Raw genomic sequence first — 19,574 nt, 5'->3', positions numbered from 1 at the left:
TTTTGCAGAAGCTGTGGTTGCAGTTGCAGCAACTGTGGTTGTTGCTGGAGCACCTGTGGATATTGTTGGGGCTGCTGTGGTAGTTGTTGGAACAAGCATGGTTATAGTTTTATCAATCATGGTTGTTGGAGCAGCTGCGGTAGTAGGTGGAGCTGTCATTGCTGTTGTTGGGGCTGCTGTGGGTGTGGTTGTAGCTTCTGTAGTTTGTTGGGCAGGTGTAGTTGTTGTTGGGGCTGCTGTGGTAGTTTGTGGAACAACCGCTGTTGTAGTTTTATCAATCATGGTTGTTGGGGCTGCTGTGGGTGTGGTTGTAGCTTCTGTTTTTTGTTGGGTAGGTGTGGTTGTTGTTGTGGCTGCTGTGGTAGTTGTTGGAACCACCGCGGTTGTAGTTGTATCAATCGCGGTTGTAGTTTTATCAGTCGTGGTTGTTGGAGCAGCTGTGGTAGTATGTGGAGCTGCCAATGCTGTAGTTGGGGCAGTTGTGGTTTGTGTTGGGGTACTTGTGATTGTAATATGAGATGCCGTGGTTGTTGTTGTAGCAGCTGAGGTTGACCGAGGGACAAATGTGGTTGTTTTTGAAGCACCCTTGGATGTTGGTGGGGCAACTGTGGTTGCATTTGGGGCAATTGTGGTTGCAGTTGGGGCATGTGTGGTTGTTGTCGAAGCAGCTGCAGTTGTTTTTAGAATTGCTGTTGTAGTAGTTGATGCAGCTGCGGTTGTAGTTGGGGCAGTTGTTGTTGAAGCTGCTGTTGTTGTGGTTAAAGCTGTCATGTTTGTTGTTGCAGAAGCTGTGGTTGCACTCACAGCAACTGTGGTTGTTGCTGGAGCACCTGTGGATGTTGTTGGGGCTGCTGTGGTAGTTGTTGGAACAAGCATGGTTATAGTTTTATCAATCATGGTTGTTGGAGCATCTGCGGTAGTAGGTGGAGCTGTCATTGCTGTTGTTGGGGCTGCTGTGGTAGTTTTTGGAACAACCGCTGTTGTAGTTTTATCAATCATGGTTGTTGGGGCTGCTGTGGGTGTGGTTGTAGCTTCTGTCGTTTGTTGGGTAGGTGTGGTTGTTGTTGGGGCTGCTGTGGTAGTTGTTTGAACAACTGCGGTTGTAGTTGTATCAACCGCGGTTGTAGTTGTATCAGTCGTGGTTGTTGGAGCAGCTCTGGTAGTAAGTGGAGCTGCCATTGCTGTAGTTGGGGCAGCTGTGGTTTGTGTTGGGGTACTTGTGATTGTAATTGGAGATGCCGTGGTTGTTGTTGTAGCAGCTGAGGTTGACCGAGGGACAAATGTGGTTGTTTTTGAAGCACCCTTGGATGTTGTTGCGGCAACTGTGGCTGAAGTTGGGGCAATTGTGGTTGCAGTTGGGGCATGTGTGGTTGCTGTTGAAGCAGCTGTAGTTGTTTTTAGAATTGCTGTTGTAGTAGTTGATGCCGCTGCGGTTGTAGTTGGGGCAGTTGTTGTTGAAGCTGCTGTTGTTGTGGTTAAAGCTATCATGGTTGTTGTTGCAGAAGCTGTGGTTGCACTCGAAGCAACTGTGGTTGTTGCTGGAGCACCTTTCGATGTTGTTGGGGCTGCTGTGGGTGTGGTTGTAGCTTCTTTTGTTTGTTGGGTAGGTGTGGTTGTTGTTGTGGCTGCTGTGGTAGTTGTTGGAACAACCGCGGTTGTAGTTGTATCAACCGCATTTGTAGTTGTATCAGTCATGGTTGTTGGAGCAGCTGTGGTAGTTTGTGGAGCTGCCATTGCTGTAGTTGGGGCAGCTGTGGTTTGTGTTGGGGTACTTGTGATTGAAATTGGAGATGCCGTGGTTGTTGTTGTAGCAGCTGAGGTTGACCGAGGGACAAATGTGGTTGTTATTGAAGCACCCTTGGATGTTGTTGGGGCAACTGTGGTTGCAGTTGGGGCATGTTTGGTTGTTGTTGAAGCAGCTGTAGTTGTTTTTAGAACTGCTGTTGTAGTAGTTGATGCAGCTGTGGTTGTAGTTGGGGCAGTTGTTGTTGAAGCTGCTGTTGTTGTGGTTAAAGCTGTTGTGGTTGTTGTTGCAGAAGCTGTGGTTGCACTCGCAGCAACTGTGGTTGTTGCTGGAGCACCTGTGGATGTTGTTGGGGCTGCTGTGGTAGTTGTTGGAACAAGCATGGTTATAGTTTTATCAATCATGGATGTTGGAGCAGCTGTGGTAGTAGGTGGAGCTGTCATTGCTGTTGTTGGGGCTGCTGTGGGTGTGGTTGTAGCTTCTGTTGTTTGTTGGGTAGGTGTGGTTGTTGTTGGGGCTGCTGTGATAGTTGTTGGAACAACCGCAGTTGTAGTTGTATCAACCGCGGTTTTAGTTGTATCAGTCGTGGTTGTTGGAGCAGCTGTGGTAGTATGTGGAGCTGCCATTGCTGTAGTTGGGGCAGCTGTGGTTTGTTTTGGGGTACTTGTGATTGTAATTGGAGATGCCGTGGTTGTTGTTGTAGCAGCTGAGGTTGACCGAGGGACAAATGTGGTTGTTTTTGAAGCACCCTTGGATGTTGTTGGGGCAACTGTGGTTGCAGTTGGGGAAATTGTGGTTGCAGTTGGGGCATGTGTGATTGTTGTTGAAGCAGCTGTAGTTGTTTTTTGAACTGCTGTTGTAGTAGTTGATGCAGCTGCGGTTGTAGTTGGGGCAGTTGTTGTTGAAGCTGCTGTTGTTGTGGTTAAAGCTATCATGGTTGTTGTTGCAGAAGCTGTGGTTGCACTCGAAGCAACTGTGGTTGTTGCTGGAGCACCTTTCGATGTTGTTGGGGCTGCTGTGGGTGTGGTTGTAGCTTCTTTTGTTTGTTGGGTAGGTGTGGTTGTTGTTGTGGCTGCTGTGGTAGTTGTTGGAACAACCGCGGTTGTAGTTGTATCAACCGCATTTGTAGTTGTATCAGTCATGGTTGTTGGAGCAGCTGTGGTAGTTTGTGGAGCTGCCATTGCTGTAGTTGGGGCAGCTGTGGTTTGTGTTGGGGTACTTGTGATTGAAATTGGAGATGCCGTGGTTGTTGTTGTAGCAGCTGAGGTTGACCGAGGGACAAATGTGGTTGTTATTGAAGCACCCTTGGATGTTGTTGGGGCAACTGTGGTTGCAGTTGGGGCATGTTTGGTTGTTGTTGAAGCAGCTGTAGTTGTTTTTAGAACTGCTGTTGTAGTAGTTGATGCAGCTGTGGTTGTAGTTGGGGCAGTTGTTGTTGAAGCTGCTGTTGTTGTGGTTAAAGCTGTTGTGGTTGTTGTTGCAGAAGCTGTGGTTGCACTCGCAGCAACTGTGGTTGTTGCTGGAGCACCTGTGGATGTTGTTGGGGCTGCTGTGGTAGTTGTTGGAAAAAGCATGGTTATAGTTTTATCAATCATGGATGTTGGAGCAGCTGTGGTAGTAGGTGGAGCTGTCATTGCTGTTGTTGGGGCTGCTGTGGGTGTGGTTGTAGCTTCTGTTGTTTGTTGGGTAGGTGTGGTTGTTGTTGGGGCTGCTGTGATAGTTGTTGGAACAACCGCAGTTGTAGTTGTATCAACCGCGGTTTTAGTTGTATCAGTCGTGGTTGTTGGAGCAGCTGTGGTAGTATGTGGAGCTGCCATTGCTGTAGTTGGGGCAGCTGTGGTTTGTTTTGGGGTACTTGTGATTGTAATTGGAGATGCCGTGGTTGTTGTTGTAGCAGCTGAGGTTGACCAAGGGACAAATGTGGTTGTTTTTGAAGCACCCTTGGATGTTGTTGGTGCAACTGTGGTTGCATTTGGGGCAATTGTGGTTGCAGTTGGGGCATGTGTGGTTGTTGTTGAAGCAGCTGTAGTTGTTTTTAGAATTGCTGTTGTAGTAGTTGATGCAGCTGCGGTTGTAGTTGGGGCAGTTGTTGTTGAAGCTGCTGTTGTTGTGGTTAAAGCTGTCCTGGTTGTTGTTGCAGAAGCTGTGGTTCCACTCTCAGCAACTGAGGTTGTTGCTGGAGCACCTGTGGATGTTGTTGGGGCTGCTGTGGTAGTTGGAACAAGGATGGTTATAGTTTTATCAATCATGGTTGTTGGAGCAGCTGCGGTAGTAGTTGGAGCTGTCATTGCTGTTGTTGGGGCTGCTGTGGGTGTGGTTGTAGCTTCTGTTGTTTGTTGGGCAGGTGTAGTTGTTGTTGGGGCTGCTGTGGTAGTTTTTGGAACAACCGCTGTTGTAGTTTTATCAATCATGGTTGTTGGGGCTGCTGTGGGTGTGGTTGTAGCTTCTGTTGTTTGTTGGGTAGGTGTGGTTGTTGTTGGGGCTGCTGTGGTAGTTGTTGGAACAACCGCGGTTGTAGTCGTATCAGTCATGGTTGTTGGAGCAGCTGTGGTAGTATGTGGCGCTGCCATTGCTGTAGTTGGGGCAGCTGTGGTTTGTGTTGGGGTACTTGTGATTGTAATTGGAGATGCTGTGGTTGTTGTTGTAGCTGCTGAGGTTGACCGAGGGACAAATGTGGTTGTTTTTGAAGCACCCTTGGATGTTGTTGGGGCAACTGTGGTTGCAGTTGGGGCAATTGTGGTTGCAGTTGGGGCATGTGTGGTTGTTGTTGAAGCAGCTGTAGTTGTTTTTAGAATTGCTGTTGTAGTAGTTGATGCAGCTGCGGTTGTAGTTGGGGCAGTTGTTGTTGAAGCTGCTGTTGTTGTGGTTAAAGCTGTCATGGTTGTTGTTGCAGAAGCTGTGGTTGCACTCGCAGCAACTGTGGTTGTTGCTGGAGCACCTGTGGATGCTGTTGGGGCTGCTGTGGTAGTTGTTGGAACAAGCATGGTTATAGTTTTATCAATCATGGTTGTTGGAGCAGCTGCGGTAGTAGGTGGAGCTGTCATTACTGTTGTTGGGGCATCTGTGGGTGTGGTTGTAGCTTCTGTAGTTTGTTGGGCAGGTGTAGTTGTTGTTGGGGCTGCGGTGGTAGTTTTTGGAACAACCGCTGTTGTAGTTTTATCAATCATGGTTGTTGGGGCTGCTGTGGGTGTGGTTGTAGCTTCTGTTGTTTGTTGGGTAGGTGTGGTTGTTGTTGGGGCTGCTGTGGTAGTTGTTGGAACAACCGCGGTTGTAGTTGTATCAGTCGTGGTTGTTGGAGCAGCTGTGGTAGTATGTGGAGCTGCCAATGCTGTAGTTGGGGCAGTTGTGGTTTGTGTTGGGGTACTTGTGATTGTAATTGGAGATGCCAAGGTTGTTGTTGTAGCAGCTGAGGTTGACCGAGGGACAAATGTGGTTGTTTTTGAAGCACCCTTGGATGTTGGAGGGGCAACTGTGGTTGCATTTGGGGCAATTGTGGTTGCAGTTGGGGCATGTGTGGTTGTTGTCGAAGAGGCTGCAGTTCTTTTTAGAATTGCTGTTGTAGTAGTTGATGCAGCTGCGGTTGTAGTTGGGGCAGTTGTTGTTGAAGCTGCTGTTGTTGTGGTTACAGCTGTCATGGTTGTTGTTGCAGAAGCTGTGGTTGCACTCGCAGCAACTGTGGTTGTTGCTGGAGCACCTGTGGATGTTGTTGGCGCTGCTGTGGTAGTTGTTGGAACAAGCATGGTTATAGTTTTATCAATCATGGTTGTTGGAGCAGCTGCGGTAGTAGGTGGAGCTGTCATTGCTGTTGTTGGGGCTGCTGTGGTAGTTTTTGGAACAACCGCTGTTGTAGTTTTATCAATCATGGTTGTTGGGGCTGCTGTGGGTGTGGTTGTAGCTTCTGTCGTTTGTTGGGTAGGTGTGGTTTTTGTTGGGGCTGTTGTGGTAGTTGTTGGAACAACTGCGGTTGTAGTTGTATCAACCGCGGTTGTAGTTGTATCAGTCGTGGTTGTTGGAGCAGCTGTGGTAGTAAGTGGAGCTGCCATTGCTGTTGTTGGGGCAGCTGTGGTTTGTGTTGGGGTACTTGTGATTGTAATTGGAGATGCCGTGGTTGTTGTTGTAGCAGCTGAGGTTGACCGAGGGACAAATGTGGTTATTTTTGAAGCACCCTTGGATGTTGTTGCGGCAACTGTGGCTGAAGTTGGGGCAATTGTGGTTGCAGTTGGGGCATGTGTGGTTGTTGTTGAAGCAGCTGTAGTTGTTTTTAGAATTGCTGTTGTAGTAGTTGATGCTGCTGCGGTTGTAATTGGGGCAGTTGTTGTTGAAGCTGCAGTTGTTGTGGTTAAAGCTATCATGGTTGTTGTTGCAGAAGCTGTGGTTGCACTCGCAGCAACTGTGGTTGTTGCTGGAGCACCTGTGGATGTTGTTGGGGCTGCTGTGGGTGTGGTTGTAGCTTCTTTTGTTTGTTGGGTAGGTGTGGTTGTTGTTGGGGCTGCTGTGGTAGTTGTTGGAACAACCGCGGTTGTAGTTGTATCAACCGCGTTTGTAGTTGTATCAGTCATGGTTGTTGGAGCAGCTGTGGTAGTTTGTGGAGCTGCCATTGCTGTAGTTGGGGCAGCTGTGGTTTGTGTTGGGGTACTTGTGATTGTAATTGGAGATGCCGTGGTTGTTGTTGTAGCAGCCGAGGTTGACCGAGGGACAAATGTGGTTGTTTTTGAAGCACCCTTGGATGTTGTTGGGGCAATTGTGGTTGCAGTTGGGGCATGTGTGGTTGTTGTTGAAGCAGCTGTAGTTGTTTTTAGAATTGCTGTTGTAGTAGTTGATGCAGCAGCGGTTGTAGTCGGGGCAGTTGTTGTTGAAGCTGCTGTTGTGGTTAAAGCTGTCATGGTTGTTGTTGCAGAAGCTGTGGTTGCACTCGCAGCAACTGTGGTTGTTGCTGGAGCACCTGTGGATGCTGTTGGGGCTGCTGTGGTAGTTGTTGGAACAAGCATGGTTATAGTTTTATCAATCATGGTTGTTTGAGCAGCTGCGGTAGTAGGTGGAGCTGTCATTGCTGTTGTTGGGGCTGCTGTGGGTGTGGTTGTAGCTTCTGTAGTTTGTTGGGCAGGTGTAGTTGTTGTTGGGGCTGCTGTGGTAGTTTTTGGAACAACCGCTGTTGTAGTTTTATCAATCATGGTTGTTGGGGCTGCTGTGGGTGTGGTTGTAGCTTCTGTTGTTTGTTGGGTAGGTGTGGTTGTTGTTGGGGCTGCTGTGGTAGTTGTTGGAACAACTGCGGTTGTAGTTGTATCAACCGCGGTTGTAGTTGTATCAGTCGTGGTTGTTGGAGCAGCTGTGGTAGTATGTGGAGCTGCCAATGCTGTAGTTGGGGCAGCTGTGGTTTGTGTTGGGGTACTTGTGATTGTAATTGGAGATGCCGTGGTTGTTGTTGTAGCAGCTGAGGTTGACCAAGGGACAAATGTGGTTGTTTTTGAAGCACCCTTGGATGTTGTTTGGGCAACTGTGGTTGCAGTTGGGGCAATTGTGGTTGCAGTTGGGGCATGTGTGGTTGTTGTTGAAGCAGCTGTAGTTGTTTTTAGAATTGCTGTTGTAGTAGTTGATGCAGCTGCGGTTGTAGTTGGGGCAGTTGTTGTTGAAGCTGCTGTTTTTGTGGTTAAAGCTGTCATGGTTGTTGTTGCAGAAGCTGTGGTTGCACTCGCAGCAACTGAGGTTGTTGCTGGAGCACCTGTGGATGTTGTTGGGGCTGCTGTGGTAGTTGTTGGAACAAGGATGGTTATAGTTTTATCAATCATGGTTGTTGGAGCAGCTGCAGTAGTAGTTGGAGCTGTCATTGCTGTTGTTGGGGCTGCTGTGGGTGTGGTTGTAGCTTCTGTTGTTTGTTGGGCAGGTGTAGTTGTTGTTGGGGCTGCTGTGGTAGTTTTTGGAACAACCGCTGTTGTAGTTTTATCAATCATGGTTGTTGGGGCTGCTGTGGGTGTGGTTGTAGCTTCTGTTGTTTGTTGGGTAGGTGTGGTTGTTGTTGGGGCTGCTGTGGTAGTTGTTGGAACAACCGCGGTTGTAGTCGTATCAGTCATGGTTGTTGGAGCAGCTGTGGTAGTATGTGGAGCTGCCATTGCTGTAGTTGGGGCAGCTGTGGTTTGTGTTGGGGTACTTGTGATTGTAATTGGAGATGCCGTGGTTGTTGTTGTAGCTGCTGAGGTTGACCGAGGGACAAATGTGGTTGTTTTTGAAGCACCCTTCGATGTTGTTGGGGCAACTGTGGTTGCAGTTGGGGCAATTGTGGTTGCAGTTGGGGCATGTGTGGTTGTTGTTGAAGCAGCTGTAGTTGTTTTTAGAATTGCTGTTGTAGTAGTTGATGCAGCTGTGGTTGTAGTTGGGGCAGTTGTTGTTGAAGCTGCTGTTGTTGTGGTTAAAGCTGTCATGGTTGTTGTTGCAGAAGCTGTGGTTGCACACGCAGCAACTGTGGTTGTTGCTGGAGCACCTGTGGATGCTGTTGGGGCTGCTGTGGTAGTTGTTGGAACAAGCATGGTTATAGTTTTATCAATCATGGTTGTTGGAGCAGCTGCGGTAGTAGGTGGAGCTGTCATTGCTGTTGTTGGGGCTGCTGTGGGTCTTGTTGTAGCTTCTGTAGTTTGTTGGGCAGGTGTAGTTGTTGTTGGGGCTGCTGTGGTAGTTTTTGGAACAACCGCTGTTGTAGTTTTATCAATCATGGTTGTTGGGGCTGCTGTGGGTGTGGTTGTAGCTTCTGTTGTTTGTTGGGTAGGTGTGGTTGTTGTTGGGGCTGCTGTGGTAGTTGTTGGAACAACCGCGGTTGTAGTTGTATCAACCGCGGTTGTAGTTGTATCAGTCGTGGTTGTTGGAGCAGCTGTGGTAGTATGTGGAGCTGCCAATGCTGTAGTTGGGGCAGTTGTGGTTTGTGTTGGGGTACTTGTGATTGTAATTGGAGATGCCGTGGTTGTTGTTGTAGCAGCTGAGGTTGACCGAGGGACAAATGTGGTTGTTTTTGAAGCACCCTTGGATGTTGGTGGGGCAACTGTGGTTGCATTTGGGGCAATTGTGGTTGCAGTTGGGGCATGTGTGGTTGTTGTCGAAGCAGCTGCAGTTGTTTTTAGAATTGCTGTTGTAGTAGTTGATGCAGCTGCGGTTGTAGTTGGGGCAGTTGTTGTTGAAGCTGCTGTTGTTGTGGTTAAAGCTGTCATGGTTGTTGTTGCAGAAGCTGTGGTTGTACTCGCAGCAACTGTGGTTGTTGCTGGAGCACCTGTGGATGTTGTTGGGGCTGCTGTGGTAGTTGTTGGAACAAGCATGGTTATAGTTTTATCAATCATGGTTGTTGGAGCAGCTGCGGTAGTAGGTGGAGCTGCCATTGCTGTTGTTGGGGCAGCTGTGGTTTGTGTTGGGGTACTTGTGATTGTAATTGGAGATGCCGTGGTTGTTGTTGTAGCAGCTGAGGTTGACCGAGGGACAAATGTGGTTATTTTTGAAGCACCCTTGGATGTTGTTGCGGCAACTGTGGCTGAAGTTGGGGCAATTGTGGTTGCAGTTGGGGCATGTGTGGTTGTTGTTGAAGCAGCTGTAGTTGTTTTTAGAATTGCTGTTGTAGTAGTTGATGCAGCTGCGGTTGTAGTTGGGGCAGTTGTTGTTGAAGCTGCTGTTGTTGTGGTTAAAGCTATCATGGTTGTTGTTGCAGAAGCTGTGGTTGCACTCGCAGCAACTGTGGTTGTTGCTGGAGCACCTGTGGATGTTGTTGGGGCTGCTGTGGGTGTGGTTGTAGCTTCTTTTGTTTGTTGGGTAGGTGTGGTTGTTGTTGGGGCTGCTGTGGTAGTTGTTGGAACAACCGCGGTTGTAGTTGTATCAACCGCGTTTGTAGTTGTATCAGTCATGGTTGTTGGAGCAGCTGTGGTAGTTTGTGGAGCTGCCATTGCTGTAGTTGGAGCAGCTGTGGTTTGTGTTGGGGTACTTGTGATTGTAATTGGAGATGCCGTGGTTGTTGTTGTAGCAGCCGAGGTTGACCGAGGGACAAATGTGGTTGTTTTTGAAGCACCCTTGGATGTTGTTGGGGCAATTGTGGTTGCAGTTGGGGCATGTGTGGTTGTTGTTGAAGCAGCTGTAGTTGTTTTTAGAATTGCTGTTGTAGTAGTTGATGCAGCAGCGGTTGTAGTCGGGGCAGTTGTTGTTGAAGCTGCTGTTGTGTTTAAAGCTGTCATGGTTGTTGTTGCAGAAGCTGTGGTTGCACTCGCAGCAACTGTGGTTGTTGCTGGAGCACCTGTGGATGCTGTTGGGGCTGCTGTGGTAGTTGTTGGAACAAGCATGGTTATAGTTTTATCAATCATGGTTGTTTGAGCAGCTGCGGTAGTAGGTGGAGCTGTCATTGCTGTTGTTGGGGCTGCTGTGGGTGTGGTTGTAGCTTCTGTAGTTTGTTGGGCAGGTGTAGTTGTTGTTGGGGCTGCTGTGGTAGTTTTTGGAACAACCGCTGTTGTAGTTTTATCAATCATGGTTGTTGGGGCTGCTGTGGGTGTGGTTGTAGCTTCTTTTGTTTGTTGGGTAGGTGTGGTTGTTGTTGGGGCTGCTGTGGTAGTTGTTGGAACAACTGCGGTTGTAGTTGTATCAACCGCGGTTGTAGTTGTATCAGTCGTGGTTGTTGGAGCAGCTGTGGTAGTATGTGGAGCTGCCAATGCTGTAGTTGGGGCAGCTGTGGTTTGTGTTGGGGTACTTGTGATTGTAATTGGAGATGCCGTGGTTGTTGTTGTAGCAGCTGAGGTTGACCAAGGGACAAATGTGGTTGTTTTTGAAGCACCCTTGGATGTTGTTTGGGCAACTGTGGTTGCAGTTGGGGCAATTGTGGTTGCAGTTGGGGCATGTGTGGTTGTTGTTGAAGCAGCTGTAGTTGTTTTTAGAATTGCTGTTGTAGTAGTTGATGCAGCTGCGGTTGTAGTTGGGGCAGTTGTTGTTGAAGCTGCTGTTTTTGTGGTTAAAGCTGTCATGGTTGTTGTTGCAGAAGCTGTGGTTGCACTCGCAGCAACTGAGGTTGTTGCTGGAGCACCTGTGGATGTTGTTGGGGCTGCTGTGGTAGTTGTTGGAACAAGGATGGTTATAGTTTTATCAATCATGGTTGTTGGAGCAGCTGCAGTAGTAGTTGGAGCTGTCATTGCTGTTGTTGGGGCTGCTGTGGGTGTGGTTGTAGCTTCTGTTGTTTGTTGGGCAGGTGTAGTTGTTGTTGGGGCTGCTGTGGTAGTTTTTGGAACAACCGCTGTTGTAGTTTTATCAATCATGGTTGTTGGGGCTGCTGTGGGTGTGGTTGTAGCTTCTGTTGTTTGTTGGGTAGGTGTGGTTGTTGTTGGGGCTGCTGTGGTAGTTGTTGGACCAACCGCGGTTGTACTCGTATCAGTCATGGTTGTTGGAGCAGCTGTGGTAGTATGTGGAGCTGCCATTGCTGTAGTTGGGGCAGCTGTGGTTTGTGTTGGGGTACTTGTGATTGTAATTGGAGATGCCGTGGTTGTTGTTGTAGCTGCTGAGGTTGACCGAGGGACAAATGTGGTTGTTTTTGAAGCACCCTTGGATGTTGTTGGGGCAACTGTGGTTGCAGTTGGGGCAATTGTGGTTGCAGTTGGGGCATGTGTGGTTGTTGTTGAAGCAGCTGTAGTTGTTTTTAGAATTGCTGTTGTAGTAGTTGATGCAGCTGTGGTTGTAGTTGGGGCAGTTGTTGTTGAAGCTGCTGTTGTTGTGGTTAAAGCTGTCATGGTTGTTGTTGCAGAAGCTGTGGTTGCACTCGCAGCAACTGTGGTTGTTGCTGGAGCACCTGTGGATGCTGTTGGGGCTGCTGTGGTAGTTGTTGGAACAAGCATGGTTATAGTTTTATCAATCATGGTTGTTGGAGCAGCTGCGGTAGTAGGTGGAGCTGTCATTGCTGTTGTTGGGGCTGCTGTGGGTGTGGTTGTAGCTTCTGTAGTTTGTTGGGCAGGTGTAGTTGTTGTTGGGGCTGCTGTGGTAGTTTTTGGAACAACCGCTGTTGTAGTTTTATCAATCATGGTTGTTGGGGCTGCTGTGGGTGTGGTTGTAGCTTCTGTTGTTTGTTGGGTAGGTGTGGTTGTTGTTGGGGCTGCTGTGGTAGTTGTTGGAACAACCGCGGTTGTAGTTGTATCAGTCGTGGTTGTTGGAGCAGCTGTGGTAGTATGTGGAGCTGCCAATGCTGTAGTTGGGGCAGTTGTGGTTTGTGTTGGGGTACTTGTGATTGTAATTGGAGATGCCGTGGTTGTTGTTGTAGCAGCTGAGGTTGACCGAGGGACAAATGTGGTTGTTTTTGAAGCACCCTTGGATGTTGGTGGGGCAACTGTGGTTGCATTTGGGGCAATTGTGGTTGCAGTTGGGGCATGTGTGGTTGTTGTCGAAGCAGCTGCAGTTGTTTTTAGAATTGCTGTTGTAGTAGTTGATGCAGCTGCGGTTGTAGTTGGGGCAGTTGTTGTTGAAGCTGCTGTTGTTGTGGTTAAAGCTGTCATGGTTGTTGTTGCAGAAGCTGTGGTTGTACTCGCAGCAACTGTGGTTGTTGCTGGAACACCTGTGGATGTTGTTGGGGCTGCTGTGGTAGTTGTTGGAACAAGCATGGTTATAGTTTTATCAATCATGGTTGTTGGAGCAGCTGCGGTAGTAGGTGGAGCTGTCATTGCTGTTGTTGGGGCTGCTGTGGTAGTTTTTGGAACAACCGCTGTTGTAGTTTTATCAGTCATGGTTGTTGGGGCTGCTGTGGGTGTGGTTGTAGCTTCTTTTGTTTGTTGGGTAGGTGTGGTTGTTATTGGGGCTGCTGTGGTAGTTGTTGGAACAACTGCGGTTGTAGTTGTATCAACCGCGGTTGCAGTTGTATCAGTCGTGGTTGTTGGAGCAGCTGTGGTAGTAAGTGGAGCTGCCATTGCTGTAGTTGGGGCAGCTGTGGTTTGTGTTGGGGTACTTGTGATTGTAATTGGAGATGCCGTGGTTGTTGTTGTAGCATTTGAGGTTGACCGAGGGACAAATGTGGTTATTTTTGAAGCACCCTTGGATGTTGTTGCGGCAACTGTGGCTGAAGTTGGGGCAATTGTGGTTGCAGTTGGGGCATGTGTGGTTGTTGTTGAAGCAGCTGTAGTTGTTTTTAGAATTGCTGTTGTAGTAGTTGATGCCCCTGCGGTTGTAGTTGGGGCAGTTGTTGTTGAAGTTGCTGTTGTTGTGGTTAAAGCTATCATGGTTGTTGTTGCAGAAGCTGTGGTTGCACTCGCAGCAACTGTGGTTGTTGCTGGAGCACCTGTGGATGTTGTTGAGGCTGCTGTGGGTGTGGTTGTAGCTTCTTTTGTTTGTTGGGTAGGTGTGGTTGTTGTTGGGGCTGCTGTGGTAGTTGTTGGAACAACCGCGGTTGTAGTTGTATCAACCACGTTTGTAGTTGTATCATTCATGGTTGTTGGAGCAGCTGTGGTAGTTTGTGGAGCTGCTATTGCTGTAGTTGGGGCAGCTGTGGTTTGTGTTGGGGTACGTGTGATTGTAATTGGAGATGCCGTGGTTGTTGTTGTAGCAGCTGAGGTTGACCGAGGGACAAATGTGGTTGTTTTTGAAGCACCCTTGGATGTTGTTGGGGCAACTGTGGTTGCAGTTGGGGCATGTTTGGTTGGTGTTGAAGCAGCTGTAGTTGTTTTTAGAATTGCTGTTGTAGAAGTTGATGCAGCTGTGGTTGTAGTTGGGGCAGTTGTTGTTGAAGCTGCTGTTGTTGTGGTTAAAGCTGTCATGGTTGTTGTTGCAGAAGCTGTGGTTGCACTCGCAGCAACTGTGGTTGTTGCTGGAGCACCTGTGGATGTTGTTGGGGCTGCTGTGGTAGTTGTTGGAACAAGCATGGTTATAGTTTTATCAATCATGGTAGTTGGAGCAGCTGTGGTAGTAGGTGGAGCAGTCATTGCTGTTGTTGGGGCTGCTGTGGTAGTTTCTGGAACAACCGCTGTTGTAGTTTTATCAATCATGGTTGTTGGGGCTGCTGTGGGTGTGGTTGTAGCTTCTGTCGTTTGTTGGGTAGGTGTGGTTGTTGTTGGGGCTGCTGTGGTAGTTGTTTGAACAACTGCGGTTGTAGTTGTATCAACCGCAATTGTAGTTGTATCAGTCGTGGTTGTTGGAGCAGCTCTGGTAGTAAATGGAGCTGCCATTGCTGTAGTTGGGGCAGCTGTGGTTTGTGTTGGGGTACTTGTGATTGTAATTGGAGATGCCGTGGTTGTTGTTGTAGCAGCTGAGGTTGACCGAGGGACAAATGTGGTTGTTTTTGAAGCACCCTTGGATGTTGTTGGGGCAACTGTGGTTGCAGTTGGGGCAATTGTGGTTGCAGTTGGGGCATGTGTGGTTGTTGTTGAAGCAGCTGTAGTTGTTTTTAGAATTGCTGTTATAGTAGTTGATGCAGCTGCGGTTGTAGTTGGGGCAGTTGTTGTTGAAGCTGCTGTTGTTGTGGTTAAAGCTGTCATGGTTGTTGTTGCAGAAGCTGTGGTTGCACTCGCAGCAACTGTGGTTGTTGCTGGAGCACCTGTGGATGTTGTTGGGGCTGCTGTGGGTGTGGTTGTAGCTTCTGTTGTTTGTTGTGTAGGTGTGGTTGTTGTTGGGGCTGCTGTGGTAGTTGTTCGAACAACCGCGGTTGTAGTTGTATCAACCGTGGTTGTAGTTGTATCAGTCATGGTTGTTGGAGCAGCTGTGGTAGTATTTGGAGCTGCCATTGCTGTAGTTGGGGCAGCTGTGGTTTGCATTGGGGTACTTGTGATAGTAATTGGAGATGCCATGGTTGTTGTTGTAGCAGCTGAGGTTGACCGAGGGACAAATGTGGCTGTTTTTGAAGCACCCTTGGATGTTGTTGGGGCAACTGTGGTTGCAGTTGGGGCATGTGTGGTTGTTGTTGAAGCAGCTGTAGTTGTTTTTAGAATTGCTGTTGTAGTAGTTGATGCAGCTGCGGTTGTAGTTGGGGCAGTTGTTGTTGAAGCTGCTGTTGTTGTGGTTAAAGCTGTCATGGTTGTTGTTGCAGAAGCTGTGGTTGCACTCGCAGCAACTGTGGTTGTTTCTGGAGCACCTGTGGATGTTGTTGGGGCTGCTGTGGTAGTTGTTGGAACAAGCATGGTTATAGTTTTATCAATCATGGTTGTTGGAGCAGCTGCGGTAGTAGGTGGAGCTGTCATTGCTGTTGTTGGGGCTGCTGTGGGTGTGGTTGTAGCTTCTGTTGTTTGTTGGGCAGGTGTAGTTGTTGTTGGGGCTGTGGTGGTAGTTTTTGGAACAACCGCTGTTATAGTTTTATCAATCATGGTTGTTGGGGCAGTTGTGGTTTGTGTTGGGGTACTTGTGATTGTAACTGGAGATTCCATGGTTGTTGTTGCAGCAGCTGAGGTTGACCGAGGGACAAACATGGTTGTTTTCAAAGCACCCATGGATGCTGTTGGGGCAACTGTGGTTGCAGTTGGGGCATGTGTGGTTGTTGTTAAAGCAGCTGTAGTTGTTTTTAGAATTCCTTTTCTAATAGTTGAAGCTACTGCAGCTGTAGTAGGGGCAGCTGTTGAAGCTGCTGCAGCTGTAGTAGGGGCAGCTGTTGAAGCTGCTGTGGTTGTTGCTGAGGTATTTGCAGTTGTTTGTGCTGTTGTTGTTGTGGTTAAAGCTGTCATGGTTGTTGCAGAAGCTGTGTTTGCACTTGGAACAACTGTGGTGGTTGCTAGAGCACCCGTGGATGTTGTTGGGTCATGTGTGGTGCTTTTTGGAGCAGCTGTGAATGTTGTTGGAGCTGCTGTGGTTGTTACTGGGGCAGGTGTGGTTGATGTCGGGGGAGCTGTGGTTGTAGTTGGAGCTGCTGTTGTGGTTGGTGCAGCAGCTGAGATAGTTGTGGCAGATGTGGTAGTTGTTTGAGAAGCTGTGGTTATAGTTAGAGCAGCCGTGGTTAAAGTTGAGGCAGTTGTGTTTGTAGTTGAAGTTGCCATCGTTGTTGTTTGGGCAGTTGTAGTTATAGTTGAAGCTGCTGTGCTTGTTGGAGCAGCTATGGTTGCTGTTGGGGCTTTTCTAGTTTTTGTTGGAGCAGCTGTGGTTGAAGTTGGAGCTGCTGTGGTTGTTGTTGGAGCTTCCTTTTTTGTAATTGATGGTCTTGTTGTTGTCTGTGCACCTGTGGTAGCTGTTGGAACAACTGTGACTGCAGTTGGAGCAGCTGTGGTTAGTGTTGGGGCAGCTGTGGTTGTTATTGGAACAGCCATGGTTGTAGTCTGAGTAGACATGGTTAATGTTGGAGCAGCTGTGGTAGTTGGTCGAGCAGGTGTGGTCACTGGAGCTGCTAATGTCAATGGTGCAGGTGTGGTATTTTTTTGGGCTCCTGTGGCCGTTGTTGGGACAGCTGTGGTGGTTGTTGGAGCAGCCATGGTTGCGACATTTGTGCTTATGGTTGTTGGGACTGCAGTGATTGTTGCATCTTTGGTCATTGTAGTTGTTAGGTCACCTTTGGCTATGCTTTGAGATTCTGTTTTTGTTGGAGCAAATGTGTTTGTCGTGCTGGCTTCTGTATTGATAGTTTGAGCAGCTGTCGAGGCTCCTCTCATGCCTGTTATCACAGCTGTGTAGATATGCAACATAAATCTGTTTTTGCATACTCATTTTTCACAACATTTCATAAATGTCGCAAAATCAAATTTGTTTAGCATCATGATCAACTTACCTGTCACCATCACTAGAACTCCTAGGACCCTTTTGGTCCCCATATCCTTTACGTTTTGTCCTGTAATTTTTTACATCAGATTATCAAAACATATTTAGCAGGCATTTGCTTTACAATTTATAATGTGGACCACAATGACCAACACCACACCTGACATTACAACATTTCTGACATGCAGTTGAAAAATGACTTCTTACACGGTTTTGTAAAAAAATTGTATTTTTTACCAGACATGTTTCAGCTAGTATCTCTAGCCATCATCAGTGATCAGCAGCGTTGGTGGCATCACTTCCTTTCATCCGAGGGCAGCAAAAGATGGTGTCGCCCTCTACAGCCCACGTCCTCCTTGCTGATTACACTGTCCCTTGCGTGATATAATTTGAATACTCCAGTGTCTCTGTTCATGGCTTTGGGCCCACGTCTCCTTATTTCTATTGCTTCTTTGAGTCATCTTTTGTATTTTTGTGGTCCATTATATGATTTTCCCTTTTGCGGTGGTTTGTTACAACCATCGGTTACAACTGATTTCTTTATACTTTCTGCTTCTTGTTTTGCTGCTCTTGTGCATCTTCAACTTGTTTCCTTCTCGCACTCTCTTTGATGTTCTAAATGTATTGTGTTGAGTTCGCGTCCGGTTTCTCCTGTGTATCTTTTATTGCAAAGTTTGCATGGTATTTAATATATGACTCCACTTTTTTTCTGCTGATATCTTGTCCTTTGAGTGTACTAATCTTTTTCTGACTCTCATGTAATGTTTTCTTGGTTTGTTGATATTATGTTTTTTCATCGTAATATTTTTTTCTGAAATATGGAATGGTTATCACTGGTTTTGGTTCTGGTCTTTCTGTTTCTGGTTCTTCTTGTTGATTCGTTTTTCATTTCTATTGTTGTTTGTAGTTTGCCTTTTTGTATTGCCCATGTTGGGTATCTGCATTTTAGGGAGTAAAGGGCGACACCGTACTCTGCTGCCCGCGGATAAAAGAATGGGATGCCACCAACACCAGCTATCTCCAATGATACTAGCTAGAGATACTAGCTGAAACATGTCAAGTAAAAAAACAATTTTTTTACTCAACTGTCTAAGAAAAGAACAAGAAATGGATTACAAATAAAAACACAAAAAGAACGTACAAAAGAGAAACTACTTTGTCGTTAAATTCAATTCAATTCAGTTTCTTTATATAGCGCCAAATCATGACATGAGTCGTCTCAAGGCACTTTACAAAGTAAACATTCCAATACAGTTCAGTTCATTACACCAGTCAGTAAAAAAAAAGTTTCCTATATAAGGAACCCAGCAAATTGCATCGAGTTTGATCTATTGCAAGACAGTGTTTCAACAAGCTCCGTTTTATTACAGAAACCATTTGAATTTTTTCAAAATTAACACTAAATTGTAGGGATGTCCCAATCAGCATTTTAGGCTTCTAATCCCGATCCAATGTTGTAGCATCAAATCTGATCCGAATTAGAGTCCCGATGCAATAGTTTGCCTTTACTATTAAGTTTATGAAGCTGAAATCTATTTTTAGCAAGTAACCCAAATTAACTTTCTACAACTAATTGTAATGGTAAATAGAATATTTATGATGTTGTGATGAAATTATTTCTCATTTTTGAACACTTATGTGAAATTTCTGTTTATTGAGCATGTGCAGCCTGCTCAGTTTTTCAGCTGTGAAGAGCCTGTGTGCTGGAAGCTGTGTTGTAGCTGGGTTACTAATTTGTGCCTCCTGTCACTGTTTTAAAGGGCTGTCCAGAGTCTGCGCCCAGAAATCCTGTCCATAAAAGTTATGAACAGAATCGGTGACAAAAGGCAGCCTTGGTAATTCCAACTCTCATCAGAAACGAGCCCGACTTACTGCCGGAAATGTGAATCCCTGCCAAGGGACGTGGTAGAAGGCCTCCAAATCCACAAAACACATGTAGATTGGCTGGGCCAACTCCCATGCACCCTCCAAACCCCCTAAGGGTTTAGAGCTGGTCCAGTGTTTCATGACCAGGATGAAAACCACACTGCTCTTCCTGAATCTGAGGTCGAACAATCCGTCGGACCCTCCTCTCCAGAATCCCTGAATAGACTTTACCAGGGAGGTTCACGAGTGTGATCCCCCTGTAGCTGGAATACATTTTTGCTACAGTATTTTGACTGATATGTAAAGCTTTGCTGATCTTCTTGTAGCCCTCACATTTTTTTGCGTAAAGAAATGTTTTCCTTTCTCAGTTTTTGTGACATTTCTCTTCCACGTGGAGCCATTGCTGACAGCATGAAATGGAAAGGGCTTTTCTGTTTTTAGACACCTGTCTGCTGGACACCTCTTAAATAAATCATTAGACTCACCTGTGGCTAAATGCCTGTCTATTCAAATTTTGTAGTTTTTAAAACATTTTATGTTCATATATTAAAAGTATCAATAAAAACCCAACGTTTCAAATGTATTTTTTTAATTAGTATTCCATGTAAATTTAACCAGCTACAAGCTTTTCAAAAGCATTTCAATGCATCACATTACAGGAAATCTCATAATTAAGTATGATAATTTTAACTACATGTAATTACAGAAAAAAAAAATACTTACCAGAAAAGTTAGGCTTAAAAGTACAGTGATAACTATCCAGCTTCTCTCTGAAATCTAGTTTTGCCACTTCTTTGTCTCAGCTATATATTAGCTGGATCTTAAAAGTCTGACGTAGAGAAGAATTTTGTTTTGAAACTGTCCGAAGTGTCACTTAGGAATTACAGATAAAATATTGCAATAGTTTTCTTAATTTCAAAGTTGCATCTGCAGAGGTTGCTCAGTCATAGTGCATTCCACCCAAGTGGACAAACCAGATGAACTGATCTTATTCAAAGGCAGACAGGCAACCCCTTATTTGCTATTTCATGTATTATTTAAGTAGGAATAGAACATTGGTTCATTTAAGTCAAAAAGTTCTATTTACTTCAGCTTTGTTTTGTTTTTGCAATTTGTTTAAATAAATATTTAATGGTTTTTAGAAAAAAAATCATACATTATTAAAATCTCAGGAAACCAGATGTTGGCTTTGAATATAAAAAATCAACAATGTGTTCATGCAGGCCTTCAGTCTAACATCAAGGGAATTCAGTCACATGTTCTCGGCTCCAACTGTGATCTTGATTTTCTGAAATGCAGAAGGTGAGGCTCA

General features: G+C 46.4%; 1 protein-coding gene across 1 annotated transcript; it reads right to left on the bottom strand.

The window, feature by feature from the left end:
• Positions 1-415: 415 nt before the first annotated feature.
• Positions 416-16,443, bottom strand: LOC139062019 (mucin-3B-like). Its single transcript, XM_070542089.1, has 24 exons — positions 14,281-16,443; positions 14,122-14,205; positions 13,828-13,907; positions 13,198-13,475; positions 12,335-13,088; positions 11,961-12,290; positions 10,449-10,799; positions 9,696-10,022; positions 9,141-9,350; positions 8,667-9,017; positions 7,890-8,099; positions 7,134-7,484; positions 6,381-6,707; positions 5,826-6,233; positions 5,068-5,459; positions 3,910-4,331; positions 3,600-3,868; positions 2,964-3,206; positions 2,515-2,816; positions 2,308-2,387; positions 2,206-2,264; positions 1,732-2,015; positions 875-1,625; positions 416-830 (listed from the first exon to the last, which is right to left on the bottom strand). The coding sequence occupies exons 1-24, from the start codon at positions 16,321-16,323 to the stop codon at positions 416-418; spliced, it is 9,321 nt and encodes a 3,106-aa protein (XP_070398190.1). The 5' UTR covers positions 16,324-16,443.
• Positions 16,444-19,574: the final 3,131 nt, after the last annotated feature.

Source organism: Nothobranchius furzeri, chromosome 2, assembly GCF_043380555.1.
Source record: "Nothobranchius furzeri strain GRZ-AD chromosome 2, NfurGRZ-RIMD1, whole genome shotgun sequence".
Lineage (NCBI taxonomy): Eukaryota > Metazoa > Chordata > Actinopteri > Cyprinodontiformes > Nothobranchiidae > Nothobranchius > Nothobranchius furzeri.
The sequence above is the reverse complement of the archived record's forward strand: the minus strand, read 5'-3'. Positions and strand labels throughout refer to the sequence as shown.

Excerpts from the sequence above, each read along its gene's own strand:
- LOC139062019 (XM_070542089.1), bottom strand. The coding sequence starts at position 16,323 with ATGTTGCATATCTACACAGCTGTGATAACAGGCATGAGAGGAGCCTCG. Across the intron at positions 2,265-2,307 it reads CTGATACAACTAAAACCGCG|CAGCCCCAACAACAACCACA; the intron begins GTTGATACAACT and ends CAACTATCACAG. Across the intron at positions 1,626-1,731 it reads CTGCCCCAACTACAGCAATG|CCACAACAACAACCACACCT; the intron begins GCAGCTCCACAA and ends CTACCACAGCAG.